The following is a 15249-nucleotide window of genomic DNA, read 5'->3' on the forward strand; positions in this document are numbered from 1 at the left end:
CCCCCTCCCCCCTCATAGTTCTCCTTTAAATAAAAAGAATTTGTTTTCCATAAGAATGCGGCTGATGTTCGGACTCAATGACACAATGTAACGAGATATCAGCTACATATGTATATGAAATACTGGGCACGGGGACTTCAGGTGCCACTTCAATGGACTCACACAACAACATTTGTCTTTATTTTAAATACACACAAAAGTACACAACATTTTTTTTAGAAAAAGAAACAAATGTGCGCGGTGGAGATACTAAGAGGGTCAGTCACTACAGAGCTGAAGGATCCAGCCGTAGCTTCGGCTGCCTAAGCCCTTCGGTTCGACTGACCCAAAGGGTTGCTGTACAGGCCATTCACAACAGCCCGTACAGCAGCCAAGCCGAACCCCTATGCTTCGGCTCGGCTGAGCCATAGTGACAGGCGAAGGTGGAGGAAGGTCGACTGATCTCCGCGCAAACGACAGCTGGGCGTCTCTGCAATGGCTTCCATTGCAGAGACGTCATCCAATCCACAACTGAAAAATGGGACCCAACAAGATTTTGAAGGACATTCATCCGTCTCTGATGTCGCTTTCCGAATGTTCTGCCCGGATTTGTCATATGAAAGCCTACCGGTGTACGGCCGGCTTGAGTGTGGCGTGATTTCCCACAACGCACACGTGTGAATGAGCCCTCAAAGGACGATCAGCCTGCAGCATAGGAGAGCGCGTATGTGTCCCGTAGGTGGAACCTCCCGCTCGTCCTCCAGGCGCGGATATATAAAAGGGAAGACGTATTATAAAAGGTTCAAGCGAACATTCGCCGCCGCGGGTGCGTACGCGGAGACCCTCGCACTAACAATGTTACAGCGTTCTTGGGTTACCCGTGTACCGCATGGCACCGTGCCCCCGGTCCTCTCCCTGGGGGTTGTCGGGCACAGCAGCGGGCAGCTCGTCTTCGTGTCGTAGTCGGTCCCTCGGCGTGCGCACACCTGGCACTACATCTGGCGTATGTACCGGCTCGCAGATCAAACGTCTGCTTTCCATTTCAGAGACAAGCGCTGCCCGTAATTACATGGGGGAGATTATGCAGCTGCCCGGCAACGCGGCGAATGGAAACTCGGGAACACGGCGACTATTCCCCAGGAGAGGCCGCATACTGCTTGACTTTTGCCAGACGCGAGCAGTGTATGGCCAGCGTAACCCACCGTGCTGCCGCTGGACTGCACACATGGGGGGTCTTTGGGCATCAATGAGGTAGAAGAGCCCACCCCCTGCTACTTAGTATGGAGAATCCAAGCAATAAACCTGAACATTCCCTAGTGAGTTTTCAATATGCCTCTTACCTTGGCAGAGGTGTAGTACAATACTAAGCGAGCTGGTATATACCCTGTTTCCCTGAAAATAAAACCTACCCCGAAAATAAGACCTAGTACTATTTTTGGGAATTGCTAAAATATAAGGACTACCCCGAAAATAAGACCCGGTTGTGACCATTCCCAGGGCCGTTGGTGGCATTGGGGGGAACTTGAAGAGCCGCGTGAGAGAATCAGCGGTGCCAACGAAGCCGGCGCTAGAGGGAGCGAGGCGGCACCGGAGGGAGCAGAGCCGCATAAGCCGATGCCTCCTCTATAGCCCCGCCTCCTGTCACAGGCGGAGTGATACCAAATACACTCCGCCTGTGAGGAATCCATAGTGAAAGCGCGCTTCGCTCATTCTGGCCAGCGATTGGGTACCAAATTGCTCTTGGAAAGGTACGGCGCCCCTGATTGCCCTGATCACCATATTTTTGTACATGAATAAGTGTAGATTGTTGTACATTGAAGAAAAAAAAAATATAAGACAGTGTCTTATTTTCGGGGAAACACGGTATTTATATTTATATATATTGGGGGCAAAAAAACACAAACTTTGGTCAAAAAGAGTACAAGACCAGCATTGCCTCTCCCCAATCTGTCCTCCCCTTCCTCCCATCTTCTCTCTCTCTTGCAGCTACGGCGGAATCCGGCTTTGCCCGACACCTGTGCCCCCTGCTACCCTGTTTCCCCAAAAATAAGACCTACCCCGAAATTAAGACCTAGTACCATTTTTGGGAATTGCTAAAATATAAGACCTACCCCTGAAAATAAGACCTAGTTGTGACCATTCCCAGGGCCGGTGGCGGCATGAGGGGGAACTTGAAGAGTCGCGGGAGAGAATCAGCGGTGCCAACAAAGCCGGAGTAGAGGAAGCGAGGCGGCAGCGGAGGGAGCAGAGCCGCGTAAGCCGACGCAGCGTAAGCCGACGCCTCCTCTATAGCCCCGCCTCCTGTCACAGGCGGAGTCATACCAAATGCGCTCCGCCTGTGAGGAATCCATAGTGACAGCGCGCTTCGCTCATTCTGGTTACCAAATTGCTCTTGGAAAGATACGGCACCCCTGATTGCCCCGATCACCCTATTATTAACTTTGCCATTTTGGATTATTTAATTTGGATTTGCATTAACTTTGGATTGTTATAAATAAAAAAAAAAAATATGACCTTCCCCCGAAAATAAGACCTGGCGTGTTTTTTTGAGCCAAAAAAAATATAACACCGTTTCTTATTTTCGGGGGAAACGCGGTACACTCTTTCACCTCTGGCCCCTATGCCTCCGCTGTGTCCTGTAGTAACGCATAAGCTGGAGGACGGACGGAGCTGCAGGACGCAGTCATGTGACGCACCCAGAAGCATTGGATGTAAAGATTCTTCTGTAACTCTGCAAGAGAGCGGCGATCCGGGGAACGGGAGGCCGGACAGGTGAGCATTGCCGCCATTCCTGGACACACTTATTTTGTATTGATGGATTTGTTATAGGAAAAGGCGACATGGAAGTAACATTATTCGGATGTGCAAAGCACCCGGCGAGCTCGGAGCGCAGTGCACATGTTGGACCGGAGCTCGCCATCCGCTACATAGGAGTGTAGAGACAGTGAGAGCGCCACAATTATAATAACAGTCCGGGAAATCTTCATATCACACGACAGGAAGTCACAAGAGAAATCAATCAATGCTGGAGCACCAAATTCCAATATCAATAACATTGTATAGATGGGACTTTCCAGGAGTTACAATGATATTAGACATGTGCCATTCGTTTCGTTACGAATCGAAATCCGTACGAATTTTCCTGAAATTCGTAAATTCGGAAGCATCCGGAAATCTGAATGGCAGTTTCCGAATTTATATCCGAAATACGAAATTCCGTTAACTAATTTCGGATCCGAATTTCTTTGAAACGGGAACTAATATTACCCCTGTAAATGAGGTTGAACAACATGACAAGATTTTTTTTTTTAATCCGAAATACGGATCCGCTGCCGCTGAGAGTTGCATTACAAATACACAGGCAGGAAATACCAAATTCCGTTGACGTATTTGCGTTCCGTTACGAACATTCGTTATATTGAAGTTAAAAAGCAAAGTACATTTATATTGGAGTTGATGGTAAGTTTTTTTTTTATCCGAAATAGGAAATTCGGATCCGGAATCCGTTAACGGAATTCGTATTTCGGATAAAAAAAACAACGACCACATCGACTCCGATATTAACAAAGGTATTTTTGCTTTTTAACTTCATCATAACGAATGTTCGTAAAGTTACGAAAATGTGCCGAAACTAACGAAAATCCGCATTTCGTACGAATCCGAATTGAGTTTCGGATACGAATTACGAAATAACGGATATTCCGAAACTGAACAAATTTTTTGACGGCGCACAAGTCTAAATGATACTACGAGGACTTCAACCTATAAATGTATACATTGTATCCACACAACAAATCCAACTGAATGTGAGAAAATACCCACCACAGACATATACAATGTAAAACATTTCTGATGGAATAACCCGGATCACGTCACACGGAGAGTCTACATAGAACATATTTTGATACCACCTGGCGTGCTCTCGCGTCATTTGCCCCTTATTTACGTATCGGATTCTGAACAGATAACTTGTTCAAACAATCAAAAATGATGATTTGTAAAGAATAACACTCCTAAATGACGCGTTTCACAGATAATAGTAATAATAATGTTCCAGCACGCATACGAGTGAACGTTCCAGCACGCATACGAGTGAACGTTCCAGCACGCATACGAGTGAACGTTCCAGCACGCATACGAGTGAACGTTCCAGCACGCATACGAGTGAACGTTCCAGCACGCATAGGAGTGAATGTTCCAGCACGCATACGAGTGAATATTCCAGCACGCATACGAGTGAATGTTCCAGCACGCATACGAGTGAATGTTCCAGCACGCATACGAGTGAATGTTCCAGCACGCATACGAGTGAATGTTCCAGCACGCATACGAGTGAATGTTCCAGCACCCATACGAGTGAATGTTCCAGCACGCATACGAGTGAATATTCCAGCACGCATACGAGTGAATGTTCCAGCACGCATACGAGTGAATGTTCCAGCACGCATACGAGTGAATGTTCCAGCACGCATACGAGTGAATGTTCCAGCACCCATACGAGTGAATGTTCCAGCACCCATACGAGTGAATATTCCAGCACGCATACGAGTGAATATTCCAGCACGCATACGAGTGAATGTTCCAGCACGCATACGAGTGAATGTTCCAGCACGCACACGAGTGAATGTTCCAGCACGCACACGAGTGAATGTTCCAGCGCGCATACGAGTGAATGTTCCAGCGCGCATACGAGTGAATGTTCACCCAATGTCCAATCCTCCCTTCGCCCTTTATCCCCGCTCTTGTTGATCTCAGCGACTCAGCCTCACCCTAACTTTCTGCTGCAACAAAAGACGGTTTTACAGGTAAAAGAAAACTCTGAAAGGGACAAACCTCTCTCCGCCGCGAGGCCCAGCACGTCTGCTTGATCTTCCACACCACCGCGGCCACCAGCAAGAGCGACAGGAAGCAGCTGGAGAGATAACAAGACAAAATATTACACTAATATGCAACAAAACGATCACCGAGAACAAACATTTACAGGGTAAACCCAATCATTAAAATGTCATATCTCCTTCACCACGTTCAAGTCGTTTCAATCTTTCTAAATCTGCAGCTTTCATTACAATAATCCCGGGCGATCCTGCCATGGAAGACCTTGTTCAGGCACTTCCTGTTATAGGGTGACAACGCTCTGTCCTTGTTCAGGCACTTCCTGTTATAGGGTGACAACGCTCTGTCCTTGTTCAGGCACTTCCTGTTATAGATTGACAACGCTCTGTCCTTGTTCAGGCACTTCCTGTTATAGGGTGACAACGCTCTGTCCTTGTTCAGACACTTCCTGTTATAGATTGACAACGCTCTGTCCTTGTTCAGGCACTTCATGTTATAGATTGACAACGATCTGTCCTTGTTCAGGCACTTCCTGTTATAGGGTGACAACGCTCTGTCCTTGTTCAGACACTTCCTGTTATAGATTGACAACGCTCTGTCCTTGTTCAGGCACTTCATGTTATAGATTGACAACGATCTGTCCTTGTTCAGGCACTTCCTGTTATAGGGTGACAACGCTCTGTCCTTGTTCAGGCACTTCCTGTTATAGGGTGACAACGCTCTGTCCTTGTTCAGGCACTTCCTGTTATAGATTGACAACGCTCTGTCCTTTTTCAGGAACTTCCTGTTATAGGGTGACAATCCCCAAATTGTCCTCCTGCGTTGTCACCCGGGCCTCTGATGGAGACTACAAGAGGCCGTTCGAACACACATTACACGGACATGGTCTACAGTTGTCACCATCAGAGAAGTGGAGCAATTCCAAGTGCCATCCAGAAGCCCTCAGTGCCCCCCTCCACCCCTCCCCCGTGTCATTTCCCATGATCCCCTGCAGCGATGATCACTTTATAAAGTAATAATACTTCAATCTTGCTCGGCTGCCCTCCGGCGTTCCGGCGTTGCCGCGACTGAAGGCTTCTGAAATGTTTGCTGACAATGTCGCGGTGCAATTTAGATTTTAATTTCACAAGCCGCGGAAAGTTCTTTAGGAAAGCGACGCATAATGAGCGGCGGCGCTGAGCGGAGGGGGCGAGCCGCGGAACACCCACACAGCGCCGAGTGATTGATGGCGGCTTAGCCGGGGAATAAGAGACACAGCTCGGGCCGATCCTCCGATCGAATGCAATAAGTCCATTTCCACTTCACGGCCCGAACATCGCCGTCCCCGGAGCTCGCCGCGCAATTTACTTCGGAGGCCGAAGAGGCGGGCCGCGTCCCAATCAGAGAGAGACGCGTTTATAATACGGCTCTAGCCGGCCGGCGCAACGACAACGCCGGAGGATGTGATTAGGACAGAACAAGCGCTGGCGATGTAACCAGACGGCCGGATACAATGTAATGCAGAGAGAGATGGAGGTCCGTCATACGCTGCAATGATCTGCCGAGAGCAAACAACCTCCGAACCCAACCGACAACGAACGCCGAAACTACCGCTAGATACAAACATCAAATAAAGGAGGAGCTCCGGCCTCCCCTTCAGTCTTCTATCTGACCTCCGTCCTTCCCTTCAGTCTTCTATCTGACCTCCGTCCTTCCCTCCAGTCTTCTATCTGACCTCCGTCCCTCCCTTCAGTCTTCTATCTGACCTCCGTCCTTCCCTTCAGTCTTATATGTGTCCCTGGCCCCGCCCCTTTCATTCATTGGATTTCAGTACTTTCAATGATGGAGGCTCAGCGTCACATGTGGGCGTTATCTAAGCCTGACTAGGAACGCCCACTCCTCCAAACAGACACCCACCCATTTTGATATTAGCATAACTCCTCCCAAGAGCCAGCCCACTCTAGAGAGGAGAACTGAGGCCGGGTGCTGTGATTGTTATCAGGAAGCTATGTACAGCCCCCTGCCGGCCCCTCCCACCAGCCATGATCTGCCTGCATTGCATAGAGAAGTACAGATGACATCACTGGGCCTATAATAAGGTCTGCAATGAGAACGGAAAGGTTTGACTTGAAGCGGTTGTATTTGGATGTCTGTCGGCAGTTCAGCATTATATTTCGGGGTACATTTGAGACCCTGAAATGGGGAGCTTTGAGGAACAAATAATAAAATATGGCAAATTCCCGCACTCCATACACGGAGCATGTTTCCTTAAATGTCCTTCTTTACAAACTGATCATCTGCAGCAGCTGGAAGATGTACAGAAACAGGTCCCTCTATTGGCCTTCCTCAGTGTCCGGGGGAAGACGTTGCTGGTCTGGAAATAATCTCCGGGACTTCGGAAGTCCGATCAGCGCCCGTGTCACCTTCCGGGGACTAATGGGGCGTCATGTAAACTCATCCTGCGCTCTATCGGCGTCCTCAGGTGTCATCTTCCAGTCCGGGACAGCCGGGGCCGTGGCATCACCTCGCTGTGAAATTATTTTTGCGCTCGCACGCCCCGAGATGAGAGCGGCTGATGGAGCGCGGCGGCTTCATCCTGTATGGGGAATCATTCGATGGTCGCCCCTCATTCCGCGGCTCCAAATGTTACGTCTTCTACAACTTCCAGACTACTGGACAATAAATGAAGGGCGGGCGGGGGAAGGGACTGCGCCGACTTAATGGCGCCGAGGAGTCATTTCTGCGCTCGGGCGGATTTCGGATAGTCCTGCGCACAACTAAAATCTCCCGACTCTCCTTCCCGCCAGCTTTGAAGAAGATCCAATTGGCAGCACAACGGTTATTGCTGATGTTCGGGGGAGGGGGGAGAATGGGCGCAATGTAGTCGCCGAGCGGAATTCACGACCCGCACCGCCAAATCTTTCCTATCTGTTGTTCCTTTCCTCGTGGCAATCATGGCCGCCAGTCAGAGAGACAGCGACCGCGAACATGAACGTGACGACGGAAACGGCTCCGATCCCCAACAATCAGATATTAGAGGAGCTCAGGGGAAAACAAATGGATACATTGTATAAAAGTCACATGATTACCGGAGGGATTGCGACCATTCTCCCATGATCCTTTGCAGGGCGATGATTGGACGCTTCCACATTGAGCCACCCGATCATCTCCCTTCAGAACTACAACTTCCTCCCCCATAGAAGCACATTGAGATGTGAATAATTAGAAGAGTGCGGAGGAGGGGAGGAGCCCGGGGATTCCTGGACTGAGCACTGATAGGCTGAGGATAAGGGGTTGCCAGAAAGTCAGCATTTTCTTCATTTCCAGCAATGTATTCCAGGAGAGGAGAGTTATAGAGGAAGGAGCAGAGTCCTCCAGCAGAGCAGAGTATATCAGGAGAGGAGAGTCAGAGGAAGGAGCAGAGTCCTCCAGCAGAGCAGAGTATATCAGGAGAGGAGAGTCAGAGGAAGGAGCAGAGTCCTCCAGCAGAGCAGAGTATATCAGGAGAGGAGAGTCAGAGGAAGGAGCAGAGTCCTCCAGCAGAGCAGAGTATATCAGGAGAGGAGAGTCAGAGGAAGGAGCAGAGTCCTCCAGCAGAGCAGAGTATATCAGGAGAGGAGAGTCAGAGGAAGGAGCAGAGTCCTCCAGCAGAGCAGAGTATATCAGGAGAGGAGAGTCAGAGGAAGGAGCAGAGTCCTCCAGCAGAGCAGAGTATATCAGGAGAGGAGAGTCAGAGGAAGGAGCAGAGTCCTCCAGCAGAGCAGAGTATATCAGGAGAGGAGAGTCAGAGGAAGGAGCAGAGTCCTCCAGCAGAGCAGAGTATATCAGGAGAGGAGAGTCAGAGGAAGGAGCAGAGTCCTCCAGCAGAGCAGAGTATATCAGGAGAGGAGAGTCAGAGGAAGGAGCAGAGTCCTCCAGCAGAGCAGAGTATATCAGGAGAGGAGAGTCAGAGGAAGGAGCAGAGTCCTCCAGCAGAGCAGAGTATATCAGGAGAGGAGAGTCAGAGGAAGGAGCAGAGTCCTCCAGCAGAGCAGAGTATATCAGGAGAGGAGAGTCAGAGGAAGGAGCAGAGTCCTCCAGCAGAGCAGAGTATATCAGGAGAGGAGAGTCAGAGGAAGGAGCAGAGTCCTCCAGCAGAGCAGAGTATATCAGGAGAGGAGAGTCAGAGGAAGGAGCAGAGTCCTCCAGCAGAGCAGAGTATATCAGGAGAGGAGAGTCAGAGGAAGGAGCAGAGTCCTCCAGCAGAGCAGAGTATATCAGGAGAGGAGAGTCAGAGGAAGGAGCAGAGTCCTCCAGCAGAGCAGAGTATATCAGGAGAGGAGAGTCAGAGGAAGGAGCAGAGTCCTCCAGCAGAGCAGAGTATATCAGGAGAGGAGAGTCAGAGGAAGGAGCAGAGTCCTCCAGCAGAGCAGAGTATATCAGGAGAGGAGAGTCAGAGGAAGGAGCAGAGTCCTCCAGCAGAGCAGAGTATATCAGGAGAGGAGAGTCAGAGGAAGGAGCAGAGTCCTCCAGCAGAGCAGAGTATATCAGGAGAGGAGAGTCAGAGGAAGGAGCAGAGTCCTCCAGCAGAGCAGAGTATATCAGGAGAGGAGAGTCAGAGGAAGGAGCAGAGTCCTCCAGCAGAGCAGAGTATATCAGGAGAGGAGAGTCAGAGGAAGGAGCAGAGTCCTCCAGCAGAGCAGAGTATATCAGGAGAGGAGAGTCAGAGGAAGGAGCAGAGTCCTCCAGCAGAGCAGAGTATATCAGGAGAGGAGAGTCAGAGGAAGGAGCAGAGTCCTCCAGCAGAGCAGAGTATATCAGGAGAGGAGAGTCAGAGGAAGGAGCAGAGTCCTCCAGCAGAGCAGAGTATATCAGGAGAGGAGAGTCAGAGGAAGGAGCAGAGTCCTCCAGCAGAGCAGAGTATATCAGGAGAGGAGAGTCAGAGGAAGGAGCAGAGTCCTCCAGCAGAGCAGAGTATATCAGGAGAGGAGAGTCAGAGGAAGGAGCAGAGTCCTCCAGCAGAGCAGAGTATATCAGGAGAGGAGAGTCAGAGGAAGGAGCAGAGTCCTCCAGCAGAGCAGAGTATATCAGGAGAGGAGAGTCAGAGGAAGGAGCAGAGTCCTCCAGCAGAGCAGAGTATATCAGGAGAGGAGAGTCAGAGGAAGGAGCAGAGTCCTCCAGCAGAGCAGAGTATATCAGGAGAGGAGAGTTATAGATGAAGGAGCAGAGTCCTCCAGCAGAGTATTGGGGAGAGGAGAGTCAGAGAAGTGACTACATTGGCACCTTACAGAGGATATCGGTTCTTACCTGAAGAAGGTGACGAAGAACTGGACCAGGTCCATGATGGTGTTGTGTTGGGAGAAGGCAATCTGAAAAACACAGAGAACAGGTCAGATCCGGCTCTTCCATGGTGTGTATAATATATACAGTGTACAGGGCGGGAAATCTGCAATTCAATTCTAAGAGAGAACACAACTGACAATGTGAGAATTTGGCTGCTGGAAGAGGGCAAGAAACATGTCAGAGACCCGGCAATTCACATCGAGGATGTGATAGAAAAACCCCTTAAAGTGACACTACACTCCGGAGGTAAATCCTAAATCCCTCCGAGTCCCTGAACTCCGAGCAACAATGTATCTTATTTGTGTATCACTCGGCTGGAGATCCTCCAATCATCTCTGACACTGTCCATCCTTCTGGAGGGGGGCTACGTCTGTTCCCCATGGTCCCTGTGTGTGTTGTAGTCACCGCTCCAAGCTCCTCCCCTGGGATGGACTACAATCTCAGTACAAATGAGTAAACTAAACCTGAGATTGTAGTCCATCCCGGGGGCGGAGCTTGGAGCAGTGACTACTTTACAACACACACAGGGACCATGGGGAACAGACGTAGCCCCCCTCCAGAAGGATGGACAGTGTCAGAGATGATTGGAGGATCTACAGCCGAGTGACACACAAATCAGATACATTGTTGCTCGGAGTTCAGGGACTCGGAGGGATTTAGGATTTACCTTCGGAGTGTAGTGTCCCTTTAAGCAGAGGTCATTATTACTGGATATCACTCCGGAGGTAAATCCTAAATCCCTCCAAGTCCCTGAACTCTGAGCAACAATGTATCTTATTTGTGTATCACTCGGCTGGAGATCCTCCAATCATCTCTGACACTGTCCTTCCTTCTGGAGGGGGGCTACGTCTGTTCCCCATGGTCCCTGTGTGTGTTGTAGAGTAGTCACCGCTCCAAGCTCCTCCTCTATCGGGTGAATCAAGATATGAAGACATCTGAATGTACACACAGACCCTCTCCTCACCCCGTGTACTGGTGCTCTATTGGTCATGTATGTAACATGCGGCCTCACTGACCAATATGGAGGTTTGGGAGAGGCGGAGCAAAGGGAAACTATACAGAGAAAGCTGAAGTGGAATCTTCCTAATATGTTCCGTCCCTGGTGGAGATCTGTACGTGACTTCAGCCCGCCCGCAGCTGTTTTTAGCTCGACTTTTACTTTTGTTAATATTTTTAGAGACTAAAAGCCGTCCGCCGCCTACGAGTCCGACTCAGAGTCCGATCCATCGAGAACATGAAATAAACGGACATCTTCAATACATTTTATTGAAAGCCAGAAATGGGGAAAAATGAGAACGTTGCCCCAGAAAACATTTATTGCTTTCACGATATCAGTTCCCTGAAATAAACACTTTGTATGTCAGTCTGAAACCTTCTCCCATCAGTGCTCCGGGGGGAAGATGTGCCGCTGTCCCGGCCTTATGGCAACAATGGCAGCTGCAGAGTACCCTGCCTGAGATGATGAGGGTCCTGGAAGGGGTCAGGGCCGGGTTTTTCAATGCGTCCCCCTTCCCCCCCCCCTCTCCCAATGGAGAATGGCAACTGGATGGCGGGGGTGGCAGGGTTAGTTTTAATATATTTTATTGTTTCTTTATTTATTTTTTAAAGTTTATCACTAGTGCTCCCCGCTCTCCATCCTGAAGACTTCGGCGGCCGGCGAGGAGAGAGGAAGGTGCGGGGGGCGACGGGGGAGGGCAGACCTGCCAGCTGCATACAAGTGATCTTGGTGACATCGCCGAGATGACTTGTAAACAAACAAGTGGCCTCCCCCGCTCTACATTTAGCTCGGCTTGCCCAAAGCAGGGCTACATGTGTAGAACAACTTACTGCCTGGCGCCCAGGACTGCGTGTTCCCGGGCGTCAGGGGATTCCACACTGCTGCGGCCCCTCTGCTCCCTGCTGCTCAGAAGCCGGGCCTCGGTGGCCTTGTGGCAATTCCAGCCCTGCACGGGGTTAAGGAAACCTAATTGAGCATCCATTCATGTAAGAGTTGGGGGTCGGTGTACTTCCTCTGGTCCAGGATCCGGAGGGTCCCAGTGCCTTCTGATTTTAACAGGACTAAGTGGTCTGGTCATGGGCTGGGAAGTCAGGGAGCCCGTGGTGACAAGCAACCCATAGGAATGGCACCTTGGCAGTGCTTATGGTGCTATGGGTTTGGGGCCCCTCCGGGTGAAAGACCCTCAGGCCACAACACCACCTGCCTATTCTGCTCTACACCCCTCTACAGGATGGAGGGTGCGGGTCCTCGGTCCTGCCCTAAAGTCTAGGGGGAGGATGTATGGCCATTAGGTTCCTTCCTCCCCTGAACTGGGGGGTCTCCCTTCGGAGGAGCCCCCAACCTAATACCTGGAGGTCAGCTTCAGCGAGGTGGGAGTGATCTGCCCCTGTCAGGAGCCTTGCGCCCCAAGGCGGGAGGGGGGGCAGGCCTATCCCTTCAGGAGATGGACCTTTTGAAGCACCCTAGAGCACTTTTTGTGTACGTGTGTGTGTTCACATGCGTTCTTTTTGCTCACTATGGTGTTTAGTTTTTGCGCGCGAACACACCGCGGTCTTCAAAAAAAAAAAAAAACACACTCCCGATATACTGATATATATCAGAAAGTACTAAAGAGAGAGATTACGGAACAAAAAAAGACAAATCAGAAATTAATTTTTCACTCCCTTTCACCAGTTGCTCCCGGTGAGTAACATGGGCATGATGTTCGTTACTCCCGGTGGATGTGACCCCCTCTTTGACGCGTTTCGCCCTCAATCAGGTTCTATGATTAATGTACACCGGAGGCTCTGTGGCTTTTTTTTTTATAAACATGTCAATAATTAGAAATTCTTCTCAGAACTATAAATCATTCTTTCCCAAAAAGTCAAAAAACATATGTTTAGATTAAGGCCTCATTCACACACAATGCAAAATTGTATATTGCGTCTATGCGCATCTATATGCAATCCCAGAATGCATCACTCGTAATGGAATTTTTAATGTGCTGTACGCACGTACGCGCATATATGCGCAGAAACACGCTGCCCGGACGCATCTTTGTTCCATTCTGTTTTTGCGCATATATACGCTACGCAAATATACGGCTCCAAAACGCGGCTGTGTGTATGGAGCCATTTATTTGCATATGGTACAAGACGCGCGGCAGTGTGAAGGAGGCCTAAAGCTGCAACCACTGCCTTCCACTGCACCGTCTCCCTGAAGTTCTGGTTGGCCAGTGCGCACTACATTTATAGTAACCCCATCCCCCTCTCCTCAGGACATCTAATAATTTGTAGCGTTGTCATCCATGCGTGGCCCCTGTGAGACGCTTGCAATCACTTCCTCTCGGGAGGAGGAGGAGCAGAGGCGTCTTATCGTGTCTAGTGTCCTCAGGTTGCCTGTGTGTGTGTCGGCGCGGGGTGCGTCCTCACAGTCCTCCCCCGGGACTGCACATTATTAGGGTGGCTCTGTAGAACCCTGCAAGGGAACGTGGCCACCCCAGATTGGGAAGGGGGGTGGGGGGGGCAGTGATCATGTGACCAGCTGCAAGAGGAAGAAAATAACTCTTTAATAGATGAAGACGCAGCAAATAATGAGTGTGGACCTCAGCAGCTAAAATGTAAAGTTTAATATCACTTGCTTGAGGGTGAAACGCAGAAGGGGAGGAGTCAAATCCGGCGAGAGTACTGATGCAAGATTGGCCATGAAGTGGTGTCAATAAAGTTTATTGAAACAAGAAAAAAAAAAACAGTGCACGGCTTGGACTTTTCTTTTCGGATGTCCTTCGTTCGTCTTTCCGCTCCTCCGCTGGAGTTTCGGCCGGCTGTCCCGCTCGGAGGTGACCATCTGTTCCGGAGCTCCACCACCTGACAGCGAGGTCATCGGCTGCAAATCCACCCCGCGAGCTCAACCGCCCCGACAAATCACCTCCAAGCACGCAGCCAAACGCAGGTCCCTCTCGGAGAATATACGAGCCCACGGCGCACTCGGCGAGCCAACTCCACGGCGGGAGAGAGCCAAGACGGGAAGATTGGCACCTCAGAGCTGAATGTGAGAAGTGACATTCGGCTCGGAGTGACCTCTACGCGCGGGATCGTCAGGACGGAGCTCAGTATTCAAATCGCATGAGATCGGCCCGAGCGCCGGCACGCAAACCATCGTGCCGAGGAGTGCCGATTCCAACCGCAAGAACTCCCAACCAAAACCCTCCTCTGTGAAGCCGTCACCTCCGAAGATGCCGAACACGACGACATTCGATTCCTTTATCTGTTCATTTCCACCAACCGTAAGCAGACGGAACAAATCTTCACCGGACAAAAATCGGATCGTTTATCACAAAATTGCCGATTTAATTTCATTTGAACAGAACGGAGAGGAAACACCCCCCCAACATCATGTGACCTCTTCAACAAAACTTTATTGTGTAATTATATTTTGTACTCACAAAGGGTTTTGGCAAAGCAGCGAATAGTATAAATCTGCTCCACCGACTGGATGGGGAAATACTCCACTGAAGACCCCACTAGGAGGCAAGTGGTCACTATCTCTAGTGTGCGTCCTGGCTAACGCGTTTCATGGACGGGCGTTCATCTTCGGACCATCCAGTTGGTAGAGCACCAATATCATCCTCCCTTCCCCCCTCAAAAACATCTTTGTATTTAACCCTTCCATCCTTATTACATACGAGGGATGCACCGATACTAGTATCGGTATCAGTGGCGAGCATTTGGGCGAGTACTCACACGAATGCTCCGATGCCCAGCCCTCATTACACGCTGTCCGGCTTCCTGATTGGCCAGGTAGCCGGCTCCATGCTCCCTCGTCACTTGTGATGAGGGAGCATGGAGCCGGCTTACCGGCCAATCAGGAAGCCGGGAAGTGTGTAGTGAGTCGCTGCCCGTCTTCCTGGTTGGTCGGGAAGCTGGCCAATCAGGAAGCTTGGTACCGTGTAATGATGCAGTGCCCGGATATCTGATTGGCCAGGAAGCCGGCTTCATGCTGCCTCGTCACCTTGTGACGAGAAGCATGCAGACGGCTTCCCTGATAATCAGGAAGCCGGGTGGGCGAGTCCAGGCCCGGATTTCCCACAAGGCCACCGGCAGAGCGCCGAGGGGCAGCAGCGGTGACCTTGTGGGATAGTTGCGGGCGCCGGTGTGAGG

At 50.4% G+C, this 15249-nt stretch overlaps 1 protein-coding gene across 1 annotated transcript in view; it reads right to left on the reverse strand.

Moving 5' to 3' along the window:
- LOC108800008 (attractin-like protein 1) overlaps window positions 1-15249 on the reverse strand; it is a 118129-nt gene that overhangs the window by 58869 nt on the left and 44011 nt on the right. Inside the window, exons 6-7 of the mRNA XM_018571958.1 lie at window positions 10078-10139; window positions 4813-4891 (exon numbers count right to left, since the gene is read on the reverse strand). Coding sequence (XP_018427460.1) covers window positions 4813-4891; window positions 10078-10139 — 141 coding nt within the window. The remainder of the gene's footprint in view (window positions 1-4812; window positions 4892-10077; window positions 10140-15249) is intronic.

Source organism: Nanorana parkeri, unplaced genomic scaffold, assembly GCF_000935625.1.
Source record: "Nanorana parkeri isolate BGI_ZX_2015 unplaced genomic scaffold, ASM93562v1 scaffold1878, whole genome shotgun sequence".
In the NCBI taxonomy this organism is placed as follows: Eukaryota; Metazoa; Chordata; class Amphibia; order Anura; family Dicroglossidae; genus Nanorana; species Nanorana parkeri.